Raw genomic sequence first — 27803 nt, forward strand, 5'->3', positions numbered from 1 at the left:
CCTGGGCAACATAGTAAGATCCTGTTGCTAACAAAAAAAAAAAATCTAAAAAAAAAAAAAAAAGATGATGAGCTGGGTGTGGTGGTGTGCACCTATAGTGTCAACTACTTGGGAGGCTGAGGTGGAAGATACATTTTAAAAAATGCTATGTTGGCCAGGCATGGTGGCTCACACCTGTAATCCCAGCACTTTGGGAGGCCAAGGCGGGTGCATCACCTGAGGTCAGGAGTTCAAGACTAGCCTGGCCAATGTGGTGAAACCCCCAAAATACAAAAATTACCTGGGTGTGGTGGCACGCACCTGTAATCCCAGCTATTCAGGAGGCTGAGGCAGGAGAATCGCTTGAACCCAGGAGGCGGAGTTTGCAGTGAGTCGAGACCACACCATTGTACTCCAGCCTAGGCAACAAGAGCGAAACTCCATCTCAAAAGAAAAAAAAAAGTTATGTTGATTTTGCCACAATACAATAAAATCTTGGGGAAGACAGAGCTCTTCTCCTGGCCCACTGGGACTTGAGAGCTGGCTGTCAGAGCTGGAGGGCAGGCAGGTAGCCCCATGGCCTCTGCTGCTGGAGGGGGCCTGGTAATTCTAGCAAGGAATAGCCGTCCCCGTGGAGGTGATGGTAGAGAAAGGTGCTGGCCACAGTTTTCTTTCCCTACAATTTATAACACAGGAGGGAGTGGGAGCCAGGAGACCCTGTGCGGGGACAGTGCCATCCTGGGTGGAGGCCCACCCCCACATGTGGCTTGATGAGCTGCCCCCACCTCATCACATGAGGAGAAAGGAGAACTTCCCTTTGGGGAAATGGACCCCCGTTTTAGAATCCTAGTCCTGAAGAGGCCTGCGCCATGGCTTTGAGCTGGGCTCCTGACCTGGCGGTTGGTGACACTTTCCTTGGGGTGCAGGAGAAGGGCAAGCTGTGGCTGGCCAGCTGAAAAGTGCTGGCTGGAAGAGGGACCGTGTTTACATTTTTAAAATCTGGGCCAAGAAAATCTGTCTGGGAATGGAGTTCCTGGACCAAGTCGATGGATCCTGATTTTATGGATGAAGACAGTGGTTTGGGCTGTGAAGTCTGGTCACTACAGGTGATTTTAGCCAGAGTCTGTCTCTGGCCATGAGATCATGGCTCTTAGAGCATTTCATTCTGATGTCCTCAGTTCATCCCAGGCCTGCACTCTGTTCCCTGCTGCTGGCAGAAAGTGCTCCTTGAATCTAGCCTAGGGATCATGTGGCAGAAACACACCAGGACGCATGCGCGTGGGATGCTCATGGCAGCTACCTGTGTTTGTGCGCCTGAAAAAGAGGTCATAGGAGTGACGTCCAGGTCCATGCAGTGACTGCAGGAGCATGAAACCTGGGCTCATGGGAACCATTTCTTTTTTTCTGAATTGTGATTCTAGAAGTGAATAATTTCCAATTCGAGCTCTTCTGCTTGGCCCCATCAAAGACACACAGACGAACACTCAGCCCCTGAAGGGACACACACGCCACCCTGGGGGTTCAGCTGAAGGCTTAGGTGGAGGCGGCATCCAGGCCTCACAGGGTCCAGGCCCTGAGCCCGCTAGAGCGCCTTGGCTCTCCCCACCCACCCTCACCTGCATGGGGCACATCCTGGTCTGAGCCAGCGGGCTAAATGCAGATGATAGAGAAACTAAGATGAGAACGAGAAAGTGTCACATTTGGAGTGCCTGTCACCTAATCCGAACCAGAGACAAGACAGCCACGCCTGCTGGGACCCTTCCCCTAAGGGAGTGGGTTTCAATTCCACCAGTCTCCTGGCCAAGGGCCCACTGAGGACTTTGACAATAGCAAAACCAACCTTTGCTGCCTCCTCCCCGAGGCCTGGAGCCTCCCTGAGGGTTCTGCGAAGAGGCTGCTCTGTCCCGGGCCACTCCGTGAATCATGGGCACAGGAGACAGGGCGGAGGTGGCCGCAGCTCCTTCAGAAGCTCCCAAATGCCAAGAGGTCCTTCTGAATGTCCTCCCCTTTCCCATGGGGAGAAGGCCAGCCCGTCCCTTCCTCAATTCCTCCCTTCGAACAGGTTGGGCCCCCACAGTTTCCCCACCATCTGGACGTAGGCCTAGGGCCTCCCAGCAAGTGAGGGCAGGGGCTGAGTCAACAGGATCAGGCACTGGAGTGAAAATTCCTTTTTTGGAAGCCAGGCAGTCACTGCCCAGGCCGGTGGAATCCTTGGGAAGTGACGCAAGCCCAGAGTCAGTGAGAGGCAGGAGTGAGCGCCCCTTGGCCAGGCCGGCCACACGCCTGGCTACAGCCCTCCTCCTCGCCTCCTCTCCTGCTGGCCCGAGGTGGGCAGGGCGGTCGGGAGCTCCTTATATAGGAAATGTTTTGAAGTCACAGCAGACGGCCTGTGCCTGAACACTCTTTGTAACCCTCGCTCTACCAGCAGTGCAGCTCATTCTGGAGGGCAAGAAGGGATAATACTGAAAGTGCCTGTTTTTTTCGCAGTGTGAAAGAAGAGCCTGTGCTTTGAGGAACGCCACCTCCTTTCCTTTTGTCTGTCTTGCTGTGGGGCCTGGCCCAGCTTCTCCAATAGCTGGCTCAGACACAGTGAGAGCCCAGGACTCAGCGCCGGTCACGGGGCCTCTCAAAGGGGACTGCAAACTGTCTGTGAAGGGAGGACCGTCCCTGCTGGGAACGGCTGAGCAGCAGCTGGGAGCCCCGGGAAGGGTGTAGGGGAGGGGAGAGTTTTTCTTCCTCTAGGGTTCCGGGACACACTGTGGTGTCTTTCTGTGGCCAGAGTTGGTGGCTAGGGAAGGAAAAGGCCTCCAAAGCATCATTTCTTAATCAGGAAATATTTTTCTTCTAGCATCTGTTTCCCCTGATTCTAGGAACAGCACCCTATTTCTCTTTGGGGTGGCTCCAGGACTCAGTGTGTGGCCCAGCCTGGCAGAGCCACCAGCTGCTGTGTCTGCAGCATGAGGTGTAACCCAGGACATCCAATGAGGGGACAAGGTGTAGCCCAGAGCTTCCTGCTGCAGGGCCTGAGGTCTGCACTTGCTTCCACTTGAGGGGGTCCCCCCTCCCTGCAGGGAATCAGATCTAAGAGAGTGGGAGACAGATTCTTACAAAGTTGTCTGATTGCCTTCGTCCAGCTGTGCCTGCAGCTAGAGATCCCAGCCACGGACAGGAGGTTCTTCGCAGCTGAGCCAGCATGAGGCACAGCTCCACCTTGGCAACGCGGTGCCCCACCTGGCTGCAGGCAGCATCTGCAGCTGAGGGTGCAGCAGTTGTTTTTTGGTTTTTAAGAAAAAGGCTGGGCCGGGTGTGGTGGCTCACGTTTGTAATCTCAGAACTTTGGGAGGCCCAGGTAGGAGGATTGCTTGAGTCTAGGATTTTGAGACCAGTCTGAGCAACATAGCAAGACCCCATCTCTACAAAAATAAAAAAAACTAGGCGTGGTGGTGTGCACTTGTAATCTCAGCTACTCAGGAGGCTGAGGTGGGAGGATGGCTTGAGCCCAGGGAGGTCGAGGCGGCAGTGAGCCGAGATCAGGCCGCTGTACTCCAGCCTGGGTGACAGAGCTAGACCCTGTCTCAAAAGAAAAAAGAAAAAAAAAAAGAGGCTGAAAAAGTAAAGTCCTTTCACTTTCACAAGTGAAAAAGTAAAAAAGTCCTTGAAGACCTCCACAATTTGAGTCCCTCAGTGTGAGGGCCCCTTTGAGCCTGTTAAAAATCCATGTTTGAAAAAAACATACAATAACATTTTGCAGCTTGTTATTTTTGTGGCACTAATAAAGACTTATGAGAGATTATATCTGTTAGCAGAATATTCCTGGATGAGTTTTGCTTCTACATAAAGTTTTTTTTTTTTTTTTTTTTTTGCTGTTCTGATAGTTTTGTTTGTTTTGTTTTGTTTGCTTTTTGCTCTTCTGAGAGATAAAGGAGACTCAGGAAGTGTCACACATCTTGAAGGTCATTCTTGCGATGGGTTTATTGCAGATGATGGACCAAATGGCTCTGACACACGCACACGCTCCTGGGCACGCCTGCTGCGTGGTCGCTTCCCATGATCCCCGGGGCCCTCTATGCCTCCCCCCAGGGCACACTGCCCACTGCCCCCACTTCATGTACAACCAAGCCCTTTCCTTTTCTGGGCACCGCTCCTAAGCAGCGTGACCAGCGGCCTACAAGTGCATGTGGCTCAGAACATAAAAGCATCTTCAACATTCGTCATTGAGCCAAACGAAACTCAGTGTTTGGCTCAAGAGCCGGCGACAGCCTGCATCCCTATCCACACGTGAACCGGCCCTTGGCTTGTGACCGGAGGGATGGCCGCTCTTCCTTGTCATCCAGCACCCGGAGCATGTACGTGCCCAGATAGATGAGAAACTGTCCCGTCACCTGGGCGGAGTAGGACAGGAACCGCAGCAGACTCCTGTGGCAGAGGGAGATGGGGAGGCTTTAGCTTGGGATTTTGGGCCAGTGAGAAACAGACGGGATGGGAATACTTCACTCCCCCCACCAAAAGGCACTCGGAGGAGGCCAGGCTGACATTTAGAGCATGGCTGTCTGAGCACTCTCAGGGTGCACGTGTCCCAGGGCTGGCACAGATGCAGCTGCCGTGGCAGTGGGTCTGGCCAGGAGCAGGTCTCTGTGAGCTCCCTGAGGACCCCCTTGCTGCTGGCCCAAGACCACCCCAAGAAGCACGGCTCCCATGAGCCACCTGAAGTGTGGCCTGCTTGTTGAGTGGCTGGCAAGCTCTGTGTGGAGCAGATGGCCGCACCCGCACAGGTGTGCTGTGTCCTGGGCTTCGGCTGCTGGGCTGTTCTAGGGGCCCTGCTACTGAAATCCCTTCCCTTCCTAAGGTAGTAGCAGGACATTCAGCAGTGACTGAGCCCATGGGGATGCGATAGCCAAGCCTGGGCAGCTGTCTCATCAGGAGGGCCCACTGCCCCCAGCACCCACAACAGGGTCCCTAGCAGGCGGTGCCTCCAGTGTGGGGGCTGTCGTGAGTTCCATGGCTGCTTGTGGTGTCATCGGATTTATCAGAGAATACAAATTAGTAACAAGAAGGCTGAACTTGTCTTTCAAGAAAGACTTTGTGGCCAGGTGTGGTGGCTCATGCCTATAATCCCAGCACTTTCAGAGGCTGAGGTGGGAGGATCGCTTGAGTCCAAGAGTTGGAAGCTGCAGTGAACTATGATTGTGCTACTGCACTCCAGCCTGGGGGACAGTGTGAGACCCTCTTTCTTAAAAAAAAAAGAAAAAGGGCCTGGAATGTGGTTCATGCCTGTAATCCCAGCACTTTTGGAGACCGAGGTGGGTGGATCACCTGAGGCCAGGAGATTGAGACCAGCCTGGCCAACATGGTGAAACCCCGTCTCTACTAAAAATACAAAAGTTAGCTGGGTGTGGTGGTGCATGCCTGTAATCTCAGCTACTCGGGAGGCTGAGCCACGGGAATGGCTTGAACTTGAAAGGAGGAGGTTGCAGTGAGCTGAGATCGTGCCCCTGCCCTCCAGCCTGGGCAACAGAGTGAGATTCCGTCTCAAAAAAAAAAAAAAAAAGAAAAGAAAAAGAAAAAAGATTTCGCTGAGGTGGAATTTTGGGTGAGGTTAGCTTTCTTCATCTTACCTTTTTCAGTTGTTGTAACTCTCCTGACTAACTTTTAAAATCCAAGTGTAAAGCTATTCTCTCCTATCCCGGCAAAAAGGAAAAGATAAAAAAAAAAGGAAGCTCTCCTGGGAGTCAAGACTCCAACACTATGACAGTGACTGTAGTTTAGAGTCAGTCACTGATGGCTCTGAATGGGAAACTGAGGCCACAGAGAAGCCACACACCCTGGCCCACCTCAGGTGAGGCCGGGAGACCTCTGAGAGGAGGGTATTTCCCCTTTGCTGTGCTCAGCACAGATCAGAGCAGTTGTCAAGGCCACGGGGGACGGAAACAACACCCTCAAAGAGAAATGGGCGGCCCTGCCCACAGGGACGTGCAGGGGGCACTGGAATGGCAGCAGCTGCAAAACTTTTCGACTTGAAGACCTTTCTACTGCAATCAGCCACTCTCCCATCCACTCCCTCCACAGAGGTTAGTTCTTTAAGGATCAACGGTAAATTTACTGGGGTAGAAGTAGGTGTAGTTAGAGCCCTGGCAATCGTAAAGAGCTTGGAAGCAACCTTCTCATTTTATTTATTTTTTGTTTGTTTGTTTATTTATTTATTTTTGAGACACAGTCTTGCTCTGTCACCCAGTCTGGAGTGCAGTGGTGTGGTTATGGCTCACAGTGGCGGATCTCAGCTCACTGCAACCTCCGCCTCCTGGGGTTAAGCAATTCTCCTGCCTCAGCCTCCTGAGTGGCTGGGATTACAGGCATCCACCACCACGCCCGGCTAATTTTTGTATATTTAGTAGAGATGGAGTTTCGCCATGTTGGCCAGGCTGGTCTCGAACTCTTGGCCTCAAGTGATCTGCTGACCTCGGCCTCCCAAAGTGCTGGGATTATAGGTGTGAGCCACCACGCCTGACCAACCTTCTCATTTAAAGATGATAAAAGCAAGGCTCAGAGAAGTTAAGGAGTCTGTGAAAGGTCACACAGCTGATTCCTTAGAGCAGGGACTGCTGGTGTCTCTCTCAGTCCCAGGCTCAATGGCAGGGGTGGCACCCAGTTATGGGGCAGGAACACCTAGGAAAGCTCCTTTTGATCACATGGAATTTGTTTGAATGGGTCTGGGGTATGGTTGGATCAGGAGTCTGTCTTCTAAAAGTTCTGTTTCCTGGGATGCTGTGCAACCAGCCTGGCCTTCGTCTTTGGGATGACGGTGCCCTGGCATTATGTGGAGAGGACACATGCCCATGCCACATTACTGGTGAGGCTGAAGTTATCAGGAGTACAGGGGATACATGTAAAAGCGTGTGATTCACCAGGGTCTAGGTGACCGCTCTGTACAAACCCGGCCACAACCTCCATGGCTCCGGTTTTAGTCATCATCACCTAGAATTAAGTGCTCTAGTTCTTAAAATGAATGTGGTTCCTCTTTATATTTATTATTTAGCTTTTGTTTCTAATGAATAGTTAGTGGTCTTTGGAAGAAATAAATCTGTTTTGGCTTGAGATTTTCTGTTGTGTGAGATGAGCCTGTGGGATAAGAGTTGACCTCCAGACAACATTACTCCAACTGCCCCTAACAGTGCTAGCCGGCCTGGGAGCCCAGAGGAACAGGGTGGGGACTGCTGCCTGTGCCACACCCTGTGCAGTCTGCAGACCCCCGGAGGTGACCCCTGGAGTGTGTTACCTCAGCAGGCCCTTGAGTCCCGTGCACCGGATGTCGTAGGACACGGAGTACATCTCATACATGGTGGCCTTCACGTTAAGGCAGCCGATGAAGTCCTTGGGGTTCAGCCTGTACAAGTCGAAGGTGACTCTCGCTATTCCCGACCTCTTCGGTGGCGAGCAAGTGGGGACGTGCTGGCTGCCCTGTGACAATGAGGGGAGGGGCAGGCTTCAGGAGCCTTCCTAACCCTCCCACGTCATCACTCTGCTCTTATGCCAGCTTCAGATTCTCCTATGTGTCTGTTTAAGGTCTGTGAGCAGCTCCGTGGCTAATCGATAGAGAGATGCTTTCAGCAGGACCCATTTGCACACACTACGACTGTGTCCAATTAGCCACGAGGTGTCTGTCCCTGATCTACCTTCAGTTCCGGACTCAGGGTGAGTCTGGTGTGGCGTCAGGGCCTGGATTTTAGGACCCCGTTGCTCAGTGGATAGTTGTGCCCTGATGAGTGGTGGGGACCCACTCGCCCTGGAGGCCACCATGGTTACCTGGTGACAAAAGAATCTCATCTCATCACCATAACACAGTTATGGTAATGGAGAAGCAGGCAGCATTGGTTCAATTTTATGGGGGCTACTGGGTGGAAAGTACCAGAATCATATGGCTGAAGTGAGGGCGGAGTGGGCACCTTCCCAGAGCACCTCTGTGTTTTAATAACCCTCCGGGGTTGAGAGTGGACTCCATGGGGAAGCCCAAAGCCATGCAGCAGAACCCCTGGGTGGGAGGAGACCCCCTTGGGTGGGAAGAGGAAGTCAGTGACCTCTACACATCCCAGGTTTATAAACAGCACCGGAACAGAATTTCCCCCACAAAATGGTTTAAAAATATGAGAGCAAAGCCGCCCCCAGTACAAATGACAGGCCAGGAGCTGTTCGGTCTGAGTGGCTTGTGCCACATACAGATCTTGCAGCACTCAGGATTCGGGTCTACACAGGGTTACTAGGTCTTGTGAGCCTTCGAGGTTGGGAGCCGCTGAAGCTGTGAATGGTAAATTCACTAATGACAGTGACCTCATGAATGGGAACTTAAAATGTAAATACCCCTAAAATTACCCAAACCCTCCTCGCTGTGGCCAGCCTTCTTTATTCCCCTGTCCCACCATACAGACAAACCCACCTGTGGTTCCAGTTGTAGCCTCTAATTCGGATCATACAGAATTTGTTTGAATAGATCTGGGGTATGTATGGATTAGGAATCTGTCATCTAAAAGCTCTCCCTCCTGTGACACTTTAAAAATATAAGAGAGCAAAGCTGCCCCAAGGTACAAATATCAGGCATTTGTCTTTGACTTGAATTTGTCTTTCAGGAAAGATTTTGTGGCCAGGCACAGTGGCTCATGCCTGTAGTCTCAGCACTTTTGGAGGCTGGGGCAGGAGCACCCCTTGAACAGGGCAGGAGGTTGAGGCTGCAGTGAGCTATGATTGTGCTACTGCCCTCCAGACTGGATGACAGAGAAAGACCTTATCAAAAAAAAAAAAAAAAAGAAGGAAAATGAAAATAAAATTTTGTGAGGTGGAATCTCTGGTGAGGTTGACTTCATCATCCTTTTCTAAGCGGTTGTAGCTCCCTCTTATTACTTTAAAAATCAAAGCTGAGGCCGGGCACAGTGGCTCACACCTGTAATCCCAGCACTTTGGGAGGCCAAGAGGAGCAGGTGACCTGAGGTCAGGAGTTTGAGACTAGCCTGGTCAACATGGCGAAACCCGGTCTCTACTAAAAATACAAAAATTAGCCGGGCATGGTGGTGCACACCTGTAATCCCAGCACTTTGGGAGGCCGAGACGAGCGGATGACCTGAGGTCAGGAGTTTGAGATCAGCCTGGCCAACATGGCGAAACCCCGTCTCTACTAAAAATACAAAAATTAGCCGGGCATGGTGGTGCACGTCTGTAATCCCAGCTACTCAGAAGGCTGAGGCAGGAGAAGCACTTGAACCTGGGAGGTAGAGGTTGCAGTGAGCCGAGATCGCGCCACTGCACTCCAGCCTGGGCGACAGAGTGAGGCTCCATCTCAAAACAAACGAACAAAAAAACCCAACCAAACAACAACAACAACAACCCCCCCAACCCCCCACACACACTCAAAGCACACACACACACTCAAAGCGCGCACACACACACACTCAAAGCACGCGCGCACACACACACACACACACACACACACACTCTCTCAAAGCTGAGGCTGAGGCCGTTTTCTCTCAGCGGCCTCTTGGGGGCGCCAGCGAGCCCTCAGCCGGGAAACGTGTTTGGAAAGCTCAGATCCTGGCATCTGAGAGGGCTTCTCCTCCCATCCCGCGCCTCTTTTTCCGAGCCTCACATCCCTTTCTGACTTTTGAAAGTTTTAATTTTACTCTCCCTAAATGTCTTCAGTCTTGGTTAAAATTATGACGCCCTCCCGCCGCGGATCCGCTGGGGCCTCGCCGGGCGGGGGCTGCGGGGCCGCGCTCTTCCTGAGGGCGCTGGGACCGGGGAGCGAGACACCTGCTGGCGGCTTCCTGCTCCAGCGTTCTGGTCTCAGTCTAAACTGGTTTTGCCCAGAAAGGCCTACAGGTGGCTGGGATCCAGGGAGGTGGTTGGGCAGCCGAAACGGGGGCCGCGAGCCCCCTGGAGCGCGTGGCCGACGGTGGCATCTACACCCGTGGCATCGACCGCCCCCACCACCCTGCCCCGCAACCAGGTTCCCAGCGCCCACCACCAACTCCTCCCTGTTAGCTGAGTGTCTCCTTTAGAAAAACAAACCCGCCTTTCCCATCTCCTACTGCTGCTGTAACAAATGACCTCAGTGGCATGAGACCCACACACCAATGCTGTCCCACTGCCGAGGTCAGAGTCAAAGCCAGGGCGCAGGGCCGCCGTGGGGGCCGCGGGGCAGGCCCGGCCCCTCGCTTTTCCCGGCTTCTTGGGCGCCTGCCTTGGTGGGTATCCCACATCCCTCCTCCTCCTCTGCCTCTGGCCTTCATGCTCACCTGCCTCCCTCTCATAAGGACCCTTGTGAAGACTTCGGCCTCTACCCAGATGATCCAGGACAAACCCCACCCCAACCCCGCCCCAGTAGCCTTCACTTAATCCCATCTGCCACGGCTGAGGATTAAGACAGGGGCGTCTGTCTGGCCGCCTGGGCTCACACCTGTAATCCTAGCACTGTGGGAGGCCGAGGTGGGTGGATCACCTGAGGTCAGGAGTTTGAGACCAGCCTGGCCAACATGGCGAAACCCCGTCTCTACTAATAATACAAAAATTAGCCGGGCGTGGTGGTGGGCGCCTGTAATCCCAGCTACTCGGGAGGCTGAGGCAGGAGAATTACTTGAACCCTGGAGGTGGAGGTTGCAGTGAGCCCAGATCGCGCCATTGCACTCCATCCTGGGCGACAAAAGCAAAACTCTGTCTCAAAAAAAAAAAAAAGAAAAAGAAAAAGAAAAGAAAACAAACAGAGGTGTCTGTGGTCTGCGGGGGCATTATTTTTGCTGTTACACTTTTCTCAAGCAAAAAGCCATGCAGACCAATATTTGCTTTAAATGATTTGTCTAATTCACCCCACAATTAATAGTCTCATCTACAGACATCTCCCCACCTGCTTTTTTTTTTTTTTTTTTTTTGTGAGACGGAGTCTTGCTCTGTCGCCCAGGCTGGAGTGCATTGGTGCTATCTCAGCTCACTGCACCTCCAACTCCCGGGTTCGAACAATTATCTGCCTCAACCTCCCAAGTAGCTGGGATTACAGGTGCCCACCAGCATGCTCGTCTAATTTTTGTATTTTTAGTAAAGATGGGGTTTCACCCCGTGGGCCAGGCTGGTCTTGAACTCCTGACCTTGTGATCCACCCACCTCGGCCTCCCAAAATTCTGGGATTACAGGTGTGAGCCACTGCACCCAGCCCTCATCTGCATTAAAGATTACATTTTATTCTAAATATTATGCTTTTATAATTGGTCTGTGGTTTCTTTCCCAGTCAGGAAAATTGTGAGGTTATATATATAATATATATGTATATGTATAATATATGTAGAAGTAAGGAACAGAAAGACGTAAAATGAAACCTACACACTGCCATCAGAGACCCCATCCACCTCCCACATCTCCCCTCCTCTCAAGAGGTTTTTATGCCATGCGTTTTCCCCTTACTTTTCTCTATTTTTAGCGCATGTGTATCTCAAACATTATATTGTTAATTTTGCATATTTTTGAATTATCTGTAAATGATTTGATGTGGAGTTTATCAAAGTGTAATCTGGAGACATCCAGGAATCCTGAGGCCCTATTAAGGGACTGAGAGGTCAAAACTAGGCCAAGCACGGTGGCTTATGCCCGTAATCCCAACATTTTGGGAGGCTGAGGCAGGTGGATCACTTGAGCCCAGGAGTTCAAGATTAGCCTGGGCAACATGGCGAAATCCCATCTCTAAAAAAATACAAGCATTTAGCTGGGTGTGGTAGCATGCACCGGTAGTCCCAATTACTTGGGAGGAGGAGGTGGCAGGATCCCTTGAGCCCAGGAGGTGAAGGCTGCAGTGAACCAAGATAACGCCACTGCACTCCAGCCTGGGTGACAGAGCAAGACCCTGCCTCGAAAAAAAAGAAAAAAAGAAAGAAAGGCCATAATAAACAGTAAGATGCAGTTTGCCTTCTTTGTTCTCACAAGAAGTGCTGTTTCCACAGCACATTTGGAAAACCTGCATAACTCAGTGAATCAGTTTTTCTCAATGACCAACGCCTGCTGTTACAAAATCATCCCCAGGAAAAACGTCCATTCAAAATGGAAGACAGACCGATGGATTCACTGTAACAGAGGAGGCCAACTTCACTGGTATACCTTCAGATTACACGCTGCATCTGACCTTTCTGAAAACACCTCAACTCACTATTCTGAAACCATGACTTGGTGAGTTCTGGCATAATATAAAAAAAAGAATATCCTCAGTTATCTGAATAGGCTATTAAAATCCTCCTCCTTTCCCAGCTGCATATCTGTGTCAGGATGGATTTTCTTCATACTTCCATCAAAACAATATGTTACAACAGACTGAATATAAAGAAGCAGATATAAGAATCTTCTATTAAGCTAGACATTAAAGAAATTTACAAAAATGTAAAAAATGCCGTTCCTCCATCTTTTTGTTTTGGAAAATAGTCACTTTTCATAAAAATATGAGTTAAATTAACCTGGTGGCTGGTCGTGGTGGCTCGTGCCTACAACTCCAGCACTTTGGGAAGCTGAGGCAGGCAGATCACAAGGTCAGAAGTTTAAGACCAGCCTGGCCAACATAGTGAAACCCCACTAAAAATACAAAAATTAGCTGGGCGTGGTGGCAGGCACCTGTAATCCCAGCTACTTGGGCCACAAGCTGCCCTCATGAGGGTTTAGGCATTGCTGAGTCCCAAACCCCTAAGCTGAGAGTTCGGTTTTCAGAGATCTGGGGGAGTAGCATCAATGGAGGGGTTTGCTCTTTGGATTCTCTTTACTCCAGCCCCGTTTCCAGGATCCGCTGGGCACCTGTAATCCCAGGCTGAGGCAGGAGAATCGCTTGAACCCAGGAGGTGGAGGTTGCAGTGAGCCGAGATCACGCCACTGCACTCCAGCCTGGGCGACAGAGAGAGACTCCATCTAAAAAAAAAAGTGAGTTAAGTTAATCTGTATTGGGTTATTACTTTTAATGAATTAATACATATTTTAAAATTTCTGAATTTTAATTTCTTTCAAAAATATGCTAATCAGTAACTTCCAAACAATTTAAATTTTGAATATTGGCTGGGCGCGGTGGCTCACGCCTGTAATCCCGCACTGTGGGAGGCAGAGGTGGTGGATCGCTGGAGCTCAGGAGCTTGAAACCAGGAGTTTGAAGCCAGCCTGGCCAGCATGGCAAAACCCTGTCTCTACAAGAAGATACAAAAATCAGCCAGGCATGGTGGCACATGCCTGTAGTCCCAGCTACTTGGGAGGCTGAGGTGGGGGAGCCCAGGAGGTCGAGGTAGCAGTGAGCTGAGATCGTGCCACTGCACTCCAGAGTGGGCGACAGAGCAAGACTGTCTCCAAACAAAAAGCAAACAAATTAAAAAAAAAAAAAAAAAAACCACTGGGGGCGGTGGCTCATGCCTGTAATCCTAGCACTTTGGGAGGCCAAGGCAGGTGGATCACCTGAGGTCAGGAGTTCGAGACCAGCCTGGCCAATATGACAAAACCCCGTCTCTACTAAAAATGAAAAAAAAAAAAAAAAAAAGGCCGGGCATGGTGGCAGGGACTTGTAATCCCAGCTACTCAGGAGGCTGAGGCAGGAGGATCCCTTGAAGCCAGGAGGCATAGGTTGCAGTGAGCCGAGATCGCGCCACTGCACTCCAGCCTGGGCGACAGAGCGAGACTCCATCTCAAAAAACAAGCAAACAAACAAAAAACAATTTTGACTATTGGGAATATCTATATCTATCTATAGCTCATAGTTTCTCGACCTTGACACTACCGACATTGGAGGCTGGATAAGTCTTTGCTGTCGGGGTTGTCCTGTGAATTGCAGGATGTTTGGCAGCATCTCTGGTCTCTACACACTAGATGCAACAGCCTAACATGTCTTCAGACATTAACAAATGTCCCCCAAGGGACAAAGTCTCTGCAGCTCAGAACCTCTGATTGGCACATGTCTATAGAATTTATTGATACAAGCCGGGTGTGGTGGCTCATGCCTGTAATCCCAGCACTTTGGGAGGCCGAGGCAGGTGGATCACTTGAGGTCAGAAGTTCAAGACCAGCCTGGAAAACATGGTGAAACCCTGTCTCTACTTAAAATATAAAAATTAGCCGGGCGTGGTAGTGGCTTGCCTGTGATCCCAGCTACTTGGGAGGCTGAGGCACAAGAAACACTTGAGCCAGGGAGGCAGAGGTTGCAGTGAGCCGAGATCATGCCAAAGGCTGTTTGGGGTCCTCATTAATTTTTAGGAGAGTAAAGAGGTCCTGAGATAAAGTTTGAGGATGCGTTGTTTACTGTATTATCCTGTGATCTTTTGCTCAGCATAGCTGATGTGTATCCACATGGATGCCTGTAGCTGAACTTCACACATTTTCACAGCTGAAGAGCATTCTGTTCAGGGACCACATTACAGTTTCTTCGTGTGTATTTACTTAGAAGTACTTCTATGTGCTGGGCACACGTGTGTGCTGCAAGGGTACATGATTTGTTTCCAGTGTTTGTTCTCACCACTTAGGGCATTGCTGCCATGGACGCTGTAACACACACCTGCTGACGTGGTGGTGTTGGAGTCTCAGGTTCATGCCCAGGAAAGCAGCTGCTGGGTCATAGTCTGTGCCTCACTCTCTGAGATGAAGCAAATTGCTGCATTAAGTAGCTGTTGGCGGTAGTAGAGGAGTGTGTTGCCCTATATCTTAAAAATAAAAAAGTCGGCCGGGTGCGCTGGCTCACACCTGTAATCCCAGCACTCTGGGAGGCGGAGGCAGGTGGATCACAAGGTCAGGAGTTCGAGACCAGCCTGTCCAATATGGTGAAACCCCATCTCTACTGAAAATACAAAAATTAGCCAGGCGTGGTGGCACATGCCTATAGTCCCAGCTACTCGGGAGGCTGAGGCAGAAGAATCACCTGAACTCGGGAGGCAGAAGTTGCAGTGAGCCGAGATCACACCACTGCACTCAAGCCTGGGCAACAGAGTGAGACTCTGTCTCAAAAAAAAAAAAAAAAAAAAAAAAAAAGACTTGTGCATTGTATCTTGTTTTAAAAAAATCCTTCCCTACGTGAGGATGCCAAAGAGAGAGAGATTAGATTTCAGTCTGGTCTCTAACATCCTTCGTGTTCCCCACCTCTACTGCTTTGTGTTACATCACAGGCAACATCTTTCAGATCTTTTATCATTACCTTCAGCTCTGTCTAACCTGAGTCTCCATTTACTTGATTTTAGTTGTTATATTTTTCATTTCCAAAAATTCTATTTGATTATTTCAAATCTGTATAGTCAGTTGTTATTAGCTCTTGTTCCTTTTTAACGTATTTTTATTTTTTGAGACAGGGTCTCCCTCTGTCCCTGGGGCTGGAGTGCAATGGTGCAATCATGACTCTCTGCAGCCTTGACCTCCCAGGCGCAAGTGGTTCTCCCGCCTCAGCCTCCCAAGTAGCTGGGACTAGAGGTATGCACCACTACACCAGGCTAATTTTTGTATTTTTTGGTAGAGATGGGGTTTTGCCATGTTGCTCAGGCTGGCCTTTTCTTATTTTTTGTTTTTTTTGATATAGGGTCTTGCTCTGTCACTCAGGCTGGAGTGCGGAGGTGTGATCATAGTTCATTGCAGCATCCAAGTGCTGGGCTCAAGTGATCCTCCTGCCTCAGCCTCCTGAGTAGCTAGGACTTCAGGTGTGTAGCATCTTGCCCAGCTAAGCCTTAAAAAATTTTTTTTGGTGGAGATTGGGGTTTTGCTGTTGCCTAGGCTGGTCTTCAATTCCTAGCTATTCTTACTTTAGATTATTTTTAATGTTTCTTTGAGCATTTAATTAATTAATTTATTTAGTCAGTCAAATTTAGCCATGGGTGAGCATTTTTAGTACACTAATTTTATACTGTGTGTCTGATGATTCCAACATCTGCGGTCCTGGCAGGCCTGACTTGATTGCTTCTGCTTACTCTCATGAATGTGGTGCCTGAGTCCTTACGTTCTGTGTTTTGATTGTGAACTTGCATTGTGAGAACGTTACGAATGAAAACTCTTTGAGGCCAGGATGGATGTTCATCCCAAGCGGAACTGCCTGAGCTCCTGCTAGTTACCTGGGGCACTATCAATCCTGGAAACGGGGCTGGAGTAAAGAGAATCCAAAGAGCAAACCCCTCCATTGATGCTACTCCCCCAGATCTCTGAAAACCGAACTCTCAGCTTAGGGGTTTGGGACTCAGCAATGCCTAAACCCTCATGAGGGCAGCTTGTGGCCCAAATTCCCAGGAGAGAGCTCTAAGATTCCCTGCTTTACGCAGACCCTCACATCTCACCCCCTGACTTTGTGTCAGCCGGAGGCTGTCTCCTGTCCTCCCAGCATCTGTCCCTGAGGTCCGTGGGTGCTCACAGGTGGGGAAACCCCAGAGGAGATGCCTGGGGAACTGCCAGCTTCAGTGTTCATGCTCCTCTCTGGATGCTGGCCTCAACATTTTAACCACTGAGGATTTCTCTTTCTTGGAGATCAGTTTATTATGTGAAAAGATATTTTGATATTGTGCTTTACATTTTTAGGCATTTTATACTGAGAAGGTTTTTTGAGCTATATCATCTATAGTTTTCCCAGAGACCGAAGGCTTCATTCTGTCTCTTTACTTTTCTAAATCTCCATATTCACACATGCACACACATGCACACACACCCCTCTCCCTAACTTCCTTGATGGTGTTTACTTCTCCAGCCTTCTAAGAACAGAGATGGTGAAGAGTTGCCAAGTCAATTCTGTGCATTTACAGGATCTGTAGCTACTCACTGGCCAAAGCCTGTTCCTTGGAATTATTTGCTTTATATCAAATAGCCTCAGTTCACAGAGAGACTAAGTTTCCTAGAAACACTTGTAAGAATCCCTTTGAGGGCAGTGGATCCAGTTGTTAGGTGAATACAAAGTGCATATTTAGAAAGTGGAGAAGTTGGCCGGGCGCGGTGGCTCACGCCTGTAATCCCAGCACTTTGGGAGGCAGAGGCGGGCGGATCACGAGGTCAGGAGATCGAGACCATCCTGGCTAACACGGTGAAACTCCGTCTCTACTAAAAATACAAAAAGTTAGCCAGGCGTGGTGGCACGTGCCTGTAGTCCCAGCTACTCGGGAGGCTGAGGCAGGAGAATGGCGTGAACTCGGGAGGCGGAGCTTGCAGTGAGCCGAGATCGCGCCACTGCACTCCAGCCTGGGTGACAGAGCGAGACTCCGTCTCAAAAAAAGAAAAAAAAAAAAAAAAAAAAAGAAAGTGAACAAGTCAACACCCAAGTAGGGCACACACTTTTGTAGGTAAAAAGTCTACCCAGTAGCTGCTTGGGTGACAGTGTTTTTGCTTACCGGCATCCACTTCTGTCCTTTTTCCAAGATCATGAAATGCGTGTTGTCTCCCAAGGTCTGAAAGAACTCTTCTGTGTCCACCACGGTGCCATCTTCCTCCAGCACCAGAGTGACCAGTCCGGTGGCGATGACGAGGGCATCCAGAGTCTAGGTGTGCAACACATCAGAGAAATGGAGGGAAGCCAGGTATTTCCATGTGACCAGCCAATGACATTTATTAAGTTACAGTTTTCAAAAGTGTTGGGCTGATTCTGATAAAATTTTAATGGTAAAGGTAACCTTGACTTGTGTCTATGACTCAGTCTTTGCTTGGAAACAGGGAAGTGAAGAATGTTCTTTTTAAGATGGGGACCCACTATGCTGCCCAGGCTGGAGTGCAGTGGCTATTCACAGACACAATCATAGTGCATCACAGCCTCAAACTCCTGGCTCAAGCAATCTTCCTGCCACAGCCTCCGGAGTAGCTGGGGCTACAAGTACATGCCATTGCATGCGGCCGGGAAGTTAAGATTTTTGATGGATCTGTCTTCTTAAGATACATGAGGTAATGATTACATTAAATAATATTTGTAATTTCTAAGATTACCTATTTATTTAGATGAATAAAAAGAAAGCTCTTGCATGTTTGCTGCTGTAAGAGCCGCAGCCTCGTGTGCGTAGCTGAGTGTCTCTCTTGCTTCAGAGACTGCATGTTGGATGCTTGTTTCTTGTTTCCATGGGTGCCTGAGTCTGAGTTATGCTTCTCTGAGAGGCTGGGATTCTTCCTTATTTGGTGGTCTAGGACACTGTTCTAGATCCTGGCCTTTACAACCAAACCCAGACTTCCAAAGTTGGCTCCATCCCTGCATCCTCCCTTGTCAAAGAAACAAAGCAACATTCTCCATTAGTGACTGTTTTAAGGTTTTTGTCTCTGTACCTCAATGTTTTATGGTACAGAGATGTAATGTTCCCCTTGATCATTTATACCTAACCTTTACTCTCAGAGTCTCTGAGGCCAAGAGAGGGTCTGATGAGTTTAACTTGCTGTTTCTCCTTCTTTCTTTTCCTCCTCTTTTAAAAACAGCTTTACTGATGTATAATTCACATATCATATATCATATGATCCACTCATTTAAAGTATACGGTGCAGTGGTTTTTGGTATGCTCACAGAGTTGGACCACCATCACCACAATCAATTTTACAGCACTTTCATCACCCAAGAAAGAAACTGGCATGCACTTGGGAGGTTGAGGTGGGAGGATCACTTAAGCCCAGGAGTTTGAGGCCAGCCTGGGCAACATGGCAAGACCCTGTCTCAAAAACAGAAAAAGAAAAAGAAACTCCATAACCACCAGCAGTGATCCCCAATTTCTCTCCCCGTCTCCCCCAAGTGAGATGCTGCTTTTCTTGACCTTTCTGTGCTGGCCCTGGCTTAGAGCCCAAGACCATGGCCCTGTGAGAGTGCAGGGCACCCCTGTGGACTGGGGGAGAGGTGCGGGATGTGGGGCACCTTGCTGATGAGCTCCTGCAGGCTGCTTGCCATCACCCCACGCCGGCTGCTCCTGTCATGGTTGGAGACCCGGAAAGGGCGAGCTGGATGTATGAGCGGGGTGAGCAGGACTCGCTTAGTCTGTGATCCCATAAATGTCAGGGGCCTGAAAATGGAGGTGAAAAGTAAAACTTTTTAAAAAGAGTCTGTCAGAAGAAGTGTGAAAGTACATAAAAATAATGCATTTTTAATATTTGCATCTAAAAGAAAGAAATTCAGTTGTTGGGATTACTAAAAATTATGTATACAAGTGTACACATAATTCCAAAGAAGAAACAAGTAACACATCAAGCCAAAAAACACATCCATCTTTATTCCTATTTTACTAGAACATCCAAAGTCCTTGCTGAAACTCTTTGAGAAGGAATGGTTAGGGAATTCAACTCAAACAAGAAATAAGAATTATATTCTGCAAATATGGGTGGGAGATTTAAAAAATCCAAAAGAATGATTTCTAGTGGCCATGAAGTAGTTATGCAGAGTTAGAGACTCAGTGCACTCAGACACGTGCACATAGCTACATGTTTACACAATAAGGGTAAGCCAGAAATCAATTCAAAAGTGCAATATTGGTCACTATAGCAATCAATGAAGTTTCTGAAATCAACTTAGGAGGAACCAAGAACAGCAGAACCACCCTTAGAACTGTGGCTGGAATCACAAGAAAGAAAAGACCTTCAGGGCTTACATCACAGGACACTTTGGATTAAGTCCACATTTATCAAAGAATTAATTCAAAAATTTACTTTTTTTTCCTCCTTTTAGATACAGGGTCTTGCTTTGTTGCCCAGGCTGGATTGCAGTGGTGTGATCTCAACTTACTGCAGCCTTGACCTCCTGGGCTCAAGCGATCCTCCTGCCTCAGCCTCCTGAGTAGCTGGGACTATAGGTGCAAGCCACCATGTTTGTCTGAGTTTTGTATTTTTGTAGAGACAGGGCCTGACTTTGTTGCCCAGGCTGGTCTTGAACTCCTGGGTTCAAGCAGTCCTCCCTCCTGCCTCAGCCTCCCAGATGAAGCTTTTGATAGCAATTTAAGAAATGGAAAACCTGCTGGGCATGGTGGCTCTCATGCCTGTAATTCCAGTATTTTGGGAGGCTGAGGCAAGAAGATAGCTTGAACCCAGGAGTTCGAGACCAGCCTGGGCAACATAGTGAGACACTGTCTTTACAAAAAAATAAAAATAAAAAAAAATTAGCTGGGTGTGGTGGTGCAGCTATACTCTCATCTACTCAGGAAGTGGAGATGAGAGGATTGCTTGAGCCCGGATGAACCTAGAAGGTCAAGGCTGCAGTAAGCCAAGGTTGCACCACTGTACTCCAGCCTGGATGACATAGTGAGACTCCAACTGAAAGAAAAAGAAAAAAGAAAAGAAAATGGAAACTGCCTTCAACACATGATTGCATGCTTTTAAACCAAAAAGCATGAAGGCATGAAATTTTGTAAAAATAACTCCAAGAGGGGAGACACAGGTGCCCTGCTGCTGTCACTAGAAGGGGGGCCAGTAGAGCCACATGTAGAGTTTTCACCCAGGACCGCAGACTTTTGTTTGTTTGTTTGTTTTGAGATGGAGTCTCGCTCTGTTGCCCAGACTGGAGTGGTTCAAGCGATTCTTCTGCCTCCTGGGTTCAAGCAATTCTCCTGCCTCAGCCTCCTGAGTAGCTGGGATTGCAGGCGTGCACCACCATGGCCAGCTAATTTTTTGTATATTTAGTAGAGACTGAGTTTCACCATGATGGCCAAGCTGGTTTCAAACTCCTGACCTCAAGTGATCCACCCACCTCAGCGTCCCAAAGTGCTAGGATTTCAGGTGTGAGCCAGCACTCCTGGCCGACTTTTTTACATTCAGAAATAGATTCATAACAAAATGATTGCAAATAACACAATCAGAAATCAGCAAGGGTTCAGGTCTTACCTAGAGCCAGGCACCGTGATAGTGGCATCTGTGTGACCTCATTGAATCCCCATGCCCCCACAGAGCAGGACTGGACACTCCCCTCACCCCGGAGAGCACCCATCTACCACAGGTGCTCAAATTAGTGGCTATTTGGACAAATGCTTGTACACGGACATTCAAGAGAATGAAACAAAGGGTGTAGTTTCAGGACAACCTTGAAAAAGACACAAAGTGAGCACATCACTGCTTTTTGACTCTTAGAGCAGTTTTTCTGGATTAACTCACTGAATGCTAAAATACTAGGGAACACCTGCACGGATTGCCAATGCCTGTCACCTGCAATTTGGCACTTTATGACACACAGCCATCTATCCATGCTTTATTTTCTGTATGGATAAAGACTTCGTTGTTATATTTCCTGTAATACCTAGCTTAGTTGTAGGCACATACATTTTAGATAGTATATTATCTAACTTAAAGCCTGCAAATGGATCCAAGTGAAAATTCAATGACTTACCAAATTGTTTGTAATATAAAAAACCGATAGTTGGCTGGGTGCAATGGCTCATGCCTGTAATCCCAGCACTTTGGAAGGCTGAGGCAGGAGGGTCACTTGAGCCCAGGAGTTAGAGACCAATCTGGGCAACATAGTGAGACCCTCATCTTTACAAAAAATAAATTGAAAAAAAAAATTAGGCGTGGTGGTGCATGCCTGTAGTCCTAGCTACTTGGGAGGCTGAGGCAAGGGGATTGCTTGAGCCTTAGATTGGGGCCACAGTGCACTCCAGCCTGGGCAAAAGAGTGACACTGTCTCTAAAACAAACAAACAAACAAACAAAAAACTGACCAAAAACCTGAGAGTAGAGTAACAAGCTGGCTCTCAAAAATCGCCTTGTTGAGTTCACGCTACCAGCTTGATCCCAGTTTCAGGCTTTCCATAATAGTGAGTGTTTGTGCCTTCTCCAGGTGCCTCACCAACAAAGTGTCATTCTAGAACCAGACCAAGGTCATTGGCAAGAATTTGGTCTGGAGTATCCTTGGCCAGGATGACATCAGGGCCTCATAACTGCTGGCATCTGAGCACCATGGCCAGCAGTGTATTAGCAATTTCAGCTCTTGTTAATGTTAGTTCAATTTTTGTTTGTTTTTGGAGACAGAGTCTCGCTCTGTTGCCCAGGCTGGAGTGCAGTGATGCCATCTGGGCTCACTACAGCCTCTGCTTCTTGGGTTCAAGCAATTCTCCTGCCTCAGCCTCCTGAGTAGCTGGGGTTACAGGTGCCCGCTACCATGCCTGGCTAATTTTTGTATTTTTAGTAAAGAAAAGGTTTTCACCATGTTGTTCAGGCTTGTCTCCAACTCCTGACCTCGTGATCTGCCCACCTTGGCCTCCCTAAGTGCTGGGATTACAGGTGTGCGCCACCATGCCCATTAATTCAATATTAATTAATATTAACAAATTATCCTCACAACCTTGCAAGGAAACTATTGCCCCACTTCACGGATGAGAAAACTGAGGCTCAGAGTGGCTTCTCCAAGTGGGCCAGTCAATAAGGGAAAAAGATAAAACCTGATTCCAGGTCTGTCCAAAGCCAAGACTTTTTTTTGGTTGTGGGAGCAGGTTGTTTTGTTATCCATCCTCTGAACCTCAAATCTCAAGCAATAAACATCTATCCAGAGGGCTGTGCGGAAAAGCTGCTCTATGGCTGAAAGCACAGCAGCGCTTCGAGTTCATGCCCTCAACGCCTTTCCCTTCTGGGTAGACAAAGTTGCTACACAGTTTGTTTTCAATGAGGCAAGCCCGAGGGAAATGTGCTGGGTTGGGTTCCGGACCTGTCAGAATGACCCGCACACGTTTGCCAGGGACCCACCAAGCCAGTCAGAGCCTCGCCCGGCCGGGCTGTGCACCAACGCGGCCCCAGGACTGGCACACAGCTTCTGAACTGTCACCTCGATTAAGAGAGTGACGCAGGGTTCTCAGTTACACAATGCCATAAACAACACTGCTGTGCTGACACCACGGGAAATTCGGGCACACTCTCACTCCTGGTGACCCGGGGGGAGAGGGCGGTGAGGACGGGCTGTGTTACATTTCACGTTCAGAACCCTGGCGTCGCCTCCACCTCATCATAGCAGCTGAAATTTAAACTAGCTGAAGTCCCCTCAAGGAGGGTGACAGAAAGGCCCAAGTGCCACTGGATGCCAAACCCTCGTGTGTGAGAGCTAGCGCCTTGCCTTACCACTCCTTGGGATCCACCTTACAGTGAAACCTAGGCCTGGGGAAAGCAGGAGGCGAATCGTCAGGGCAGCAAAGGCTAGACCAGGGTCTGAATCCAGCTCCGGCTTCCACCCAGCGGTGCGGCACCTGGCCAGAAGACGCGGCTCCCACAAGAGAGAAGGGCCCGGCCTCAGCAGCGAGAAAGAGCCTCTCTTCTCCCCCAAGGCAGGAAGTCACCACAGTCTTGCACAAGGCCTCTAGCATCTGTCTCACGGAGTCTGGCGGTGCATCTCCTACTTTCCCACAGCGCCTGTCAGCACGCCATCTATTTACTGAGTGAAAGATGCTAGGCCAAAATCAGAGAAATGAGAGAACATGGTCCATGTCTTCCAATGCTAGGTCCAGCCCCAGTGGTCAAAGGCGCAGCCCTGGCCCTGCATCTCCTCATTGGACGAACATGCTCACGCCTTCGTAAGCACCTGTGCTCCAGTGACCTGGCCCAGATGATTAATTCCAGGTTCCTGCGGTCTTTACCTGTCTGACAAGATAAGAGCTGGCAACCATTTCTGGTTCTCCCTGCCTTCACCTGCCCTCAAGATTGCCATCGTCAGTGAAAAAACACCTATTGTTCTCACCTGTAGCATTTCCAAACCAAGAGCTGCGTCACTGCTGGAGGAAAGGCTGGTGGGGGCACAGAGGACAGGAAATTTACACCCCACCTTCTTGTCAAGGAGGAGGTGAGTGATTTCTGGGTCAAATTATGTAAAATCAAGGCTGTCTCATATGTAACACAGAAAGGGGTTAAATGAGATGTTCTGCACGCCAGGCCTATGTACACCAGGACCCTACAGGTACCGAATCTGCTGCTACATGAACAAGCCACCGTTTCCACCCAAGTCACCTCCAGCCCGCTGAGTAGAGTCATCTCTATCACGGGCCATCAGCACCGTGCCTAAAAGCAGGGCCACTGAGCGGCCCTAGGATCCTGCGTTTAGACACACCACACATGAGAACTGCCGCTCCTAATTCCTGTGAAAGTGGGGGCACACAACCACAGGAAACAGAAAGGGAAATAACCCTCTAACAGGGAAGATATAAGGAAACAGTTTGTTTAAGGAAATAGGCTGTTTCACAGAAATCCAGAGAGGAAAAGTCAGACTTCATAGAATGCTGTGAAACGGCATGTCTCTCAGGAACAGGTGGGAAGGGAAGGTTTTGTATTCTGCCCCGAGGGAGGCAGGGCGCCGCCAACTTCCAAAAGTGTGTGAAATACACCAACAAGCCACAGACTGACAGTAGACCTGAACTCTTCTCCGGTAAAACAAACCTGAGCCATACAGAGAACTAAAAAGCTTTCTTTACATGCCACCTATGGAGGAAAAGGGCCCAGTATTAAGGTCTTCCTCAAAGTGAAATATTTTGGTGTCATGGGTGAGGGGGCAGCAGTACAGGCTGTGTAAAGTAGTGCCCGGGAATATTCAGGGGGCAGTGATGGCTGAGGGAACTATGCATCTCATCATTAGGAAGAAAAGGAGGCAGCCACCGTGGGAGGAAGAAGCAGTACACAGGAATTGGACAGAAGCCAACCGAGCACTGTCACCAAGAGCAGCAGGGAATGCCAAGGAGGGAAGTGTGAGGTCAAGCACAGCCACGCAGAGAAGGAAGGGAGGGCTGGGAAAGTGCTCCACAGGCCTGGAGAAGAGTCCCTGAGCTGTAGAGACAGCGTCAGAGGATGGTGGGGTCAGTGGCAGGAAGCAGAGAAGCAAGTGCTGCCTTGACGAGACTTCCTGCTGCCCGGCTCCCTTAGGGCTCTTGGACGTGACATATGCAGGTGGGAGCACACCTACCCCCCAGATGAACTCGCCCCGACAAGGACTGCCTGGTTCATGGCTCAGTTCTTCGCAAGCTACCTAAAGGCTTGACATTATCAAGTGTTCAATACATGACCATGAAGTCTTTGAACACTTTGCAGTTTTGTTAAAATAAGAATTTAAATTCAAGAAGCAGAAAGCTGAGAGATTGACTTGTAGCATACTTAATTCCTTACCAATGTCACTAAGAAGACTGGTGAAATTTGTACTGAAATAGCAGCACAAAACCTAGAGTTCCTTGTTCAAGGAAAGGAAAAATGTGCTAGATAGCTATGAAAGCAGCCATTTCACACGAAGCTTATAACATGTTCCAGCTTCATAACAACTTCAGCGTTTGGCAGGAATGTTATCACTGGCAGAACACAGGAACAGAGCAGACTTTGTCTGTGACAGTCAACCTGCATGTGGACCTCCTTGATGTCTGGAGCTTTGTTGTGAGACCTCAGGCTGCTTTCCTCAGGACCAAGGCCCCTAATGATTCCAGCTGACTAACAAATGCCTGGGTTAAGGTTTCACCACTGACTACAAGTACCTGATTTTTAAAAATTGTGCACATTGATTAAGTTCTTTCCTTGGTAAAAATGTAGTTACTAATAAAGACAGAATTATGACATCCTGGACCTGGTTTAAATTAAGGAACCCTGAGAGGAAGCAGAAGTCCAGCAAGAGCACAATTAGCAAATGTGTTAGGACCTGGCCTCTGGCTCTTTTGCCCGGACAGGGTTTTAGAGAGGGGCAGGGAAGAAAAGGTGTTTTCCCTTCAACAAGAATTACAGATTGTTTTCTTCCAGTTTAGTTTGGTAACAGGTAGATTTCACAGAATGACAGTAGTTCAGCCTGGGAGCAAGTAGATTTCAAAGAACTGCAGCAACAGCTTGTCCATAACAGGTAGAGTCATTCACTCCTGGGATGAGCCAAGCTGGAAGGAATGTGTCCTAGGAAACCTTGAGGTTTCCCAATGTTTCATTTGTCAACAGCTCATAAGCAAGTCACTTCCACTTCACACGACCTCACAGAGACCCCACACAGATGCATTTTGGATTTTGGTGAGCTGTTATAATAGTCAGAGGCAGGGACAGGCTCAGCCTGAATCCTGCTCAGAGGCCAACCAGGATTGGTTAGTGCTAGTCAGCCCACACCTCCTTCCCCCATGCTCTGGAGGAACAGTGGGTGTGTTGTGAATTCACTGGAAAAGTGGTTGGAAGGACGCATTCCAAACTGCCAAGACCTCCCCTCCTGGAAGTGGGACTGTGGTGTGGATGGTTCTGGAAGAACGCAAAAGAAACAGGGCCCTGACCTTTAGGCCTAAGCGTGTTAATGACCATACACCAAGCAGGTGTTTCTCAGCGTCCCCCTGCCACCGCCCCGACTTGTACTGTGGGCTTATTTTTAAAGAGAAAGATGCTTCTAACCTGCAGTGTCTACAACAGCTCCCATTTAAGAACCCGGGATCGGAAGCTCATAGATTGCGTTTTGTAGCCGGACCGCTCCCTTTCACACATGTAGTCTCTGCCCGCCACACGTAGCACACACAGTGGGACCCGGCGCCGCTGAACGCCTGCACCTTCAAGCCCGCAAGTGGTTCTCTATCCTTTTCCAGGTACTTGATCTTCAGAGAAACACGATCTCCCTCTTAGACCTTACTTTACAGTTGCTGCCACGCAATGACTTAGGATTTTACCAAGAATTGGCTTGGGTCTGTTGGGATATGAATATTAACCCAAGCAGGAAAATAGCCAATGCTGCCTGTTCGACCACGAGCGGGTGCGAAGCGCAGGGAAGACTCCTCAGGGTCCACCCGCCCCTTGTCCCCCCTGCTCCCCAGGCAGCGTCTCCGCCCTTGGACCCGGAGGCAGGAGGAGCGCTTCTCCCAGCACCACCAACCTGGCGGGCTCCGCCGGACGGTCGGGGCCTCCCCTCGGAGACCAGAGCCCGCGCTTCCAGGAGGGGCCAAGCCTGGGCCCCTCCCGCGCCCAGCTCCCGTTGCGATTTCCAGGACCCCCAGAAGCCCGGTCCCCTCGCACCGCGGAAGCCTTGCTCGGGGTTCCTGGGACCGGACCCTCTTCTGCGCCCGCGACTGCAGCAGCGGCCAGAGATGCATGCAGCCACTCGCCAGCTGTCACCTGGTTTGCAGACGCCCGCGCACCCCGCAAGAGCCACACCTGGTACCTGCGCCCAGCTGCAAAAGGGTGAGGAGGTGCGGGACGGGATTGGGCTCTGCCCGCGGGCGCGGCTGGACGGCTTGGGCACCAGTGGGGCGGATGGGTGTGTGCGCGGGGTCGCGGAGCGCAAGAGAATGCGGGGAGCAGGGGGATGAAGGGAGCGGGGTACGGTACGAGAGGCGCACAGGGGAATATGAGGCCACCGAACGCAAGGCGATTGGAAGCGCACGGCAATCAGGGGGACGCGGGGCACTCGCCTGATGAGGGCTCCTGCATAGTCCCGGGCGGCCTCCATGGCGCGGATCCCCTAGCGGGCCTGGAGGCCTGTCTGCCTGCACAGCCTCTTAAAGTGCGGCGGCCCCGCCCCCGCCCGCCTGCCAGCCCCGCGAAGGCCTGACTGGCGCAGGGGAGGACGTTTTGGCACGAGCTCTCCACCGCCGAGGATCGCGACTTCGCGCTCTGGGAGCCCCCGGTCGTCCCTGGCTCCCGCAGCCTGGAGCCGCGCGTCCTTCGCTGCCTTGGGCGGTACCGAGGACCTTGGAAGCCCAGATGCTCCGCGGGTCTCTTTTGGTCACTTGCCAGCCTGTTCGTTTCGCACTTCTGGGGGTCGGGGCAGTTGGGGTCATCACCAATCCTGGCAGCATCACTTTGGCCGCGGAAAGACGGGTGTGTGGATTTTAAACCCAGGCCACGGGTGGGGCAGGTGAGGAGACGGATGTGAGCGCCACTTGCCTCCAGCTCTGGAGTCCCCCAGAGCCCAGCCCCAGGCTCAGCGAGCCGCTGGTTCCCTGCAGGGATGCGGAAGCTGCCGCAGACACCGGGACCTGC

General features: G+C 50.0%; 1 protein-coding gene across 3 annotated transcripts; it reads right to left on the reverse strand.

The window, feature by feature from the left end:
* Positions 1–3926: 3926 nt before the first annotated feature.
* On the reverse strand, positions 3927–27803 carry CIDEA (cell death inducing DFFA like effector a). 3 transcript variants are annotated; one of them, XM_054671741.2, is made up of 6 exons: positions 27233–27803; positions 18794–18938; positions 17304–17450; positions 12781–12891; positions 7253–7434; positions 3927–4395 (listed from the first exon to the last, which is right to left on the reverse strand). In XM_054671741.2, exons 1-6 carry the CDS (start codon positions 27268–27270, stop codon positions 4248–4250), a joined length of 771 nt encoding a protein of 256 aa, XP_054527716.1. In that variant the 5' UTR covers positions 27271–27803; the 3' UTR covers positions 3927–4247. The 3 variants fall into 3 exon arrangements, with proteins under 3 accessions (XP_054527716.1, XP_523993.2, XP_063651587.1); XM_523993.8 differs by lacking the exon at positions 12781–12891 and having other exon boundaries at positions 27233–27791; XM_063795517.1 differs by lacking the exon at positions 12781–12891 and having other exon boundaries at positions 26698–27294.

Source organism: Pan troglodytes, chromosome 17 (genome assembly GCF_028858775.2).
Source record: "Pan troglodytes isolate AG18354 chromosome 17, NHGRI_mPanTro3-v2.0_pri, whole genome shotgun sequence".
Classification (NCBI taxonomy): Eukaryota; Metazoa; Chordata; class Mammalia; order Primates; family Hominidae; genus Pan; species Pan troglodytes.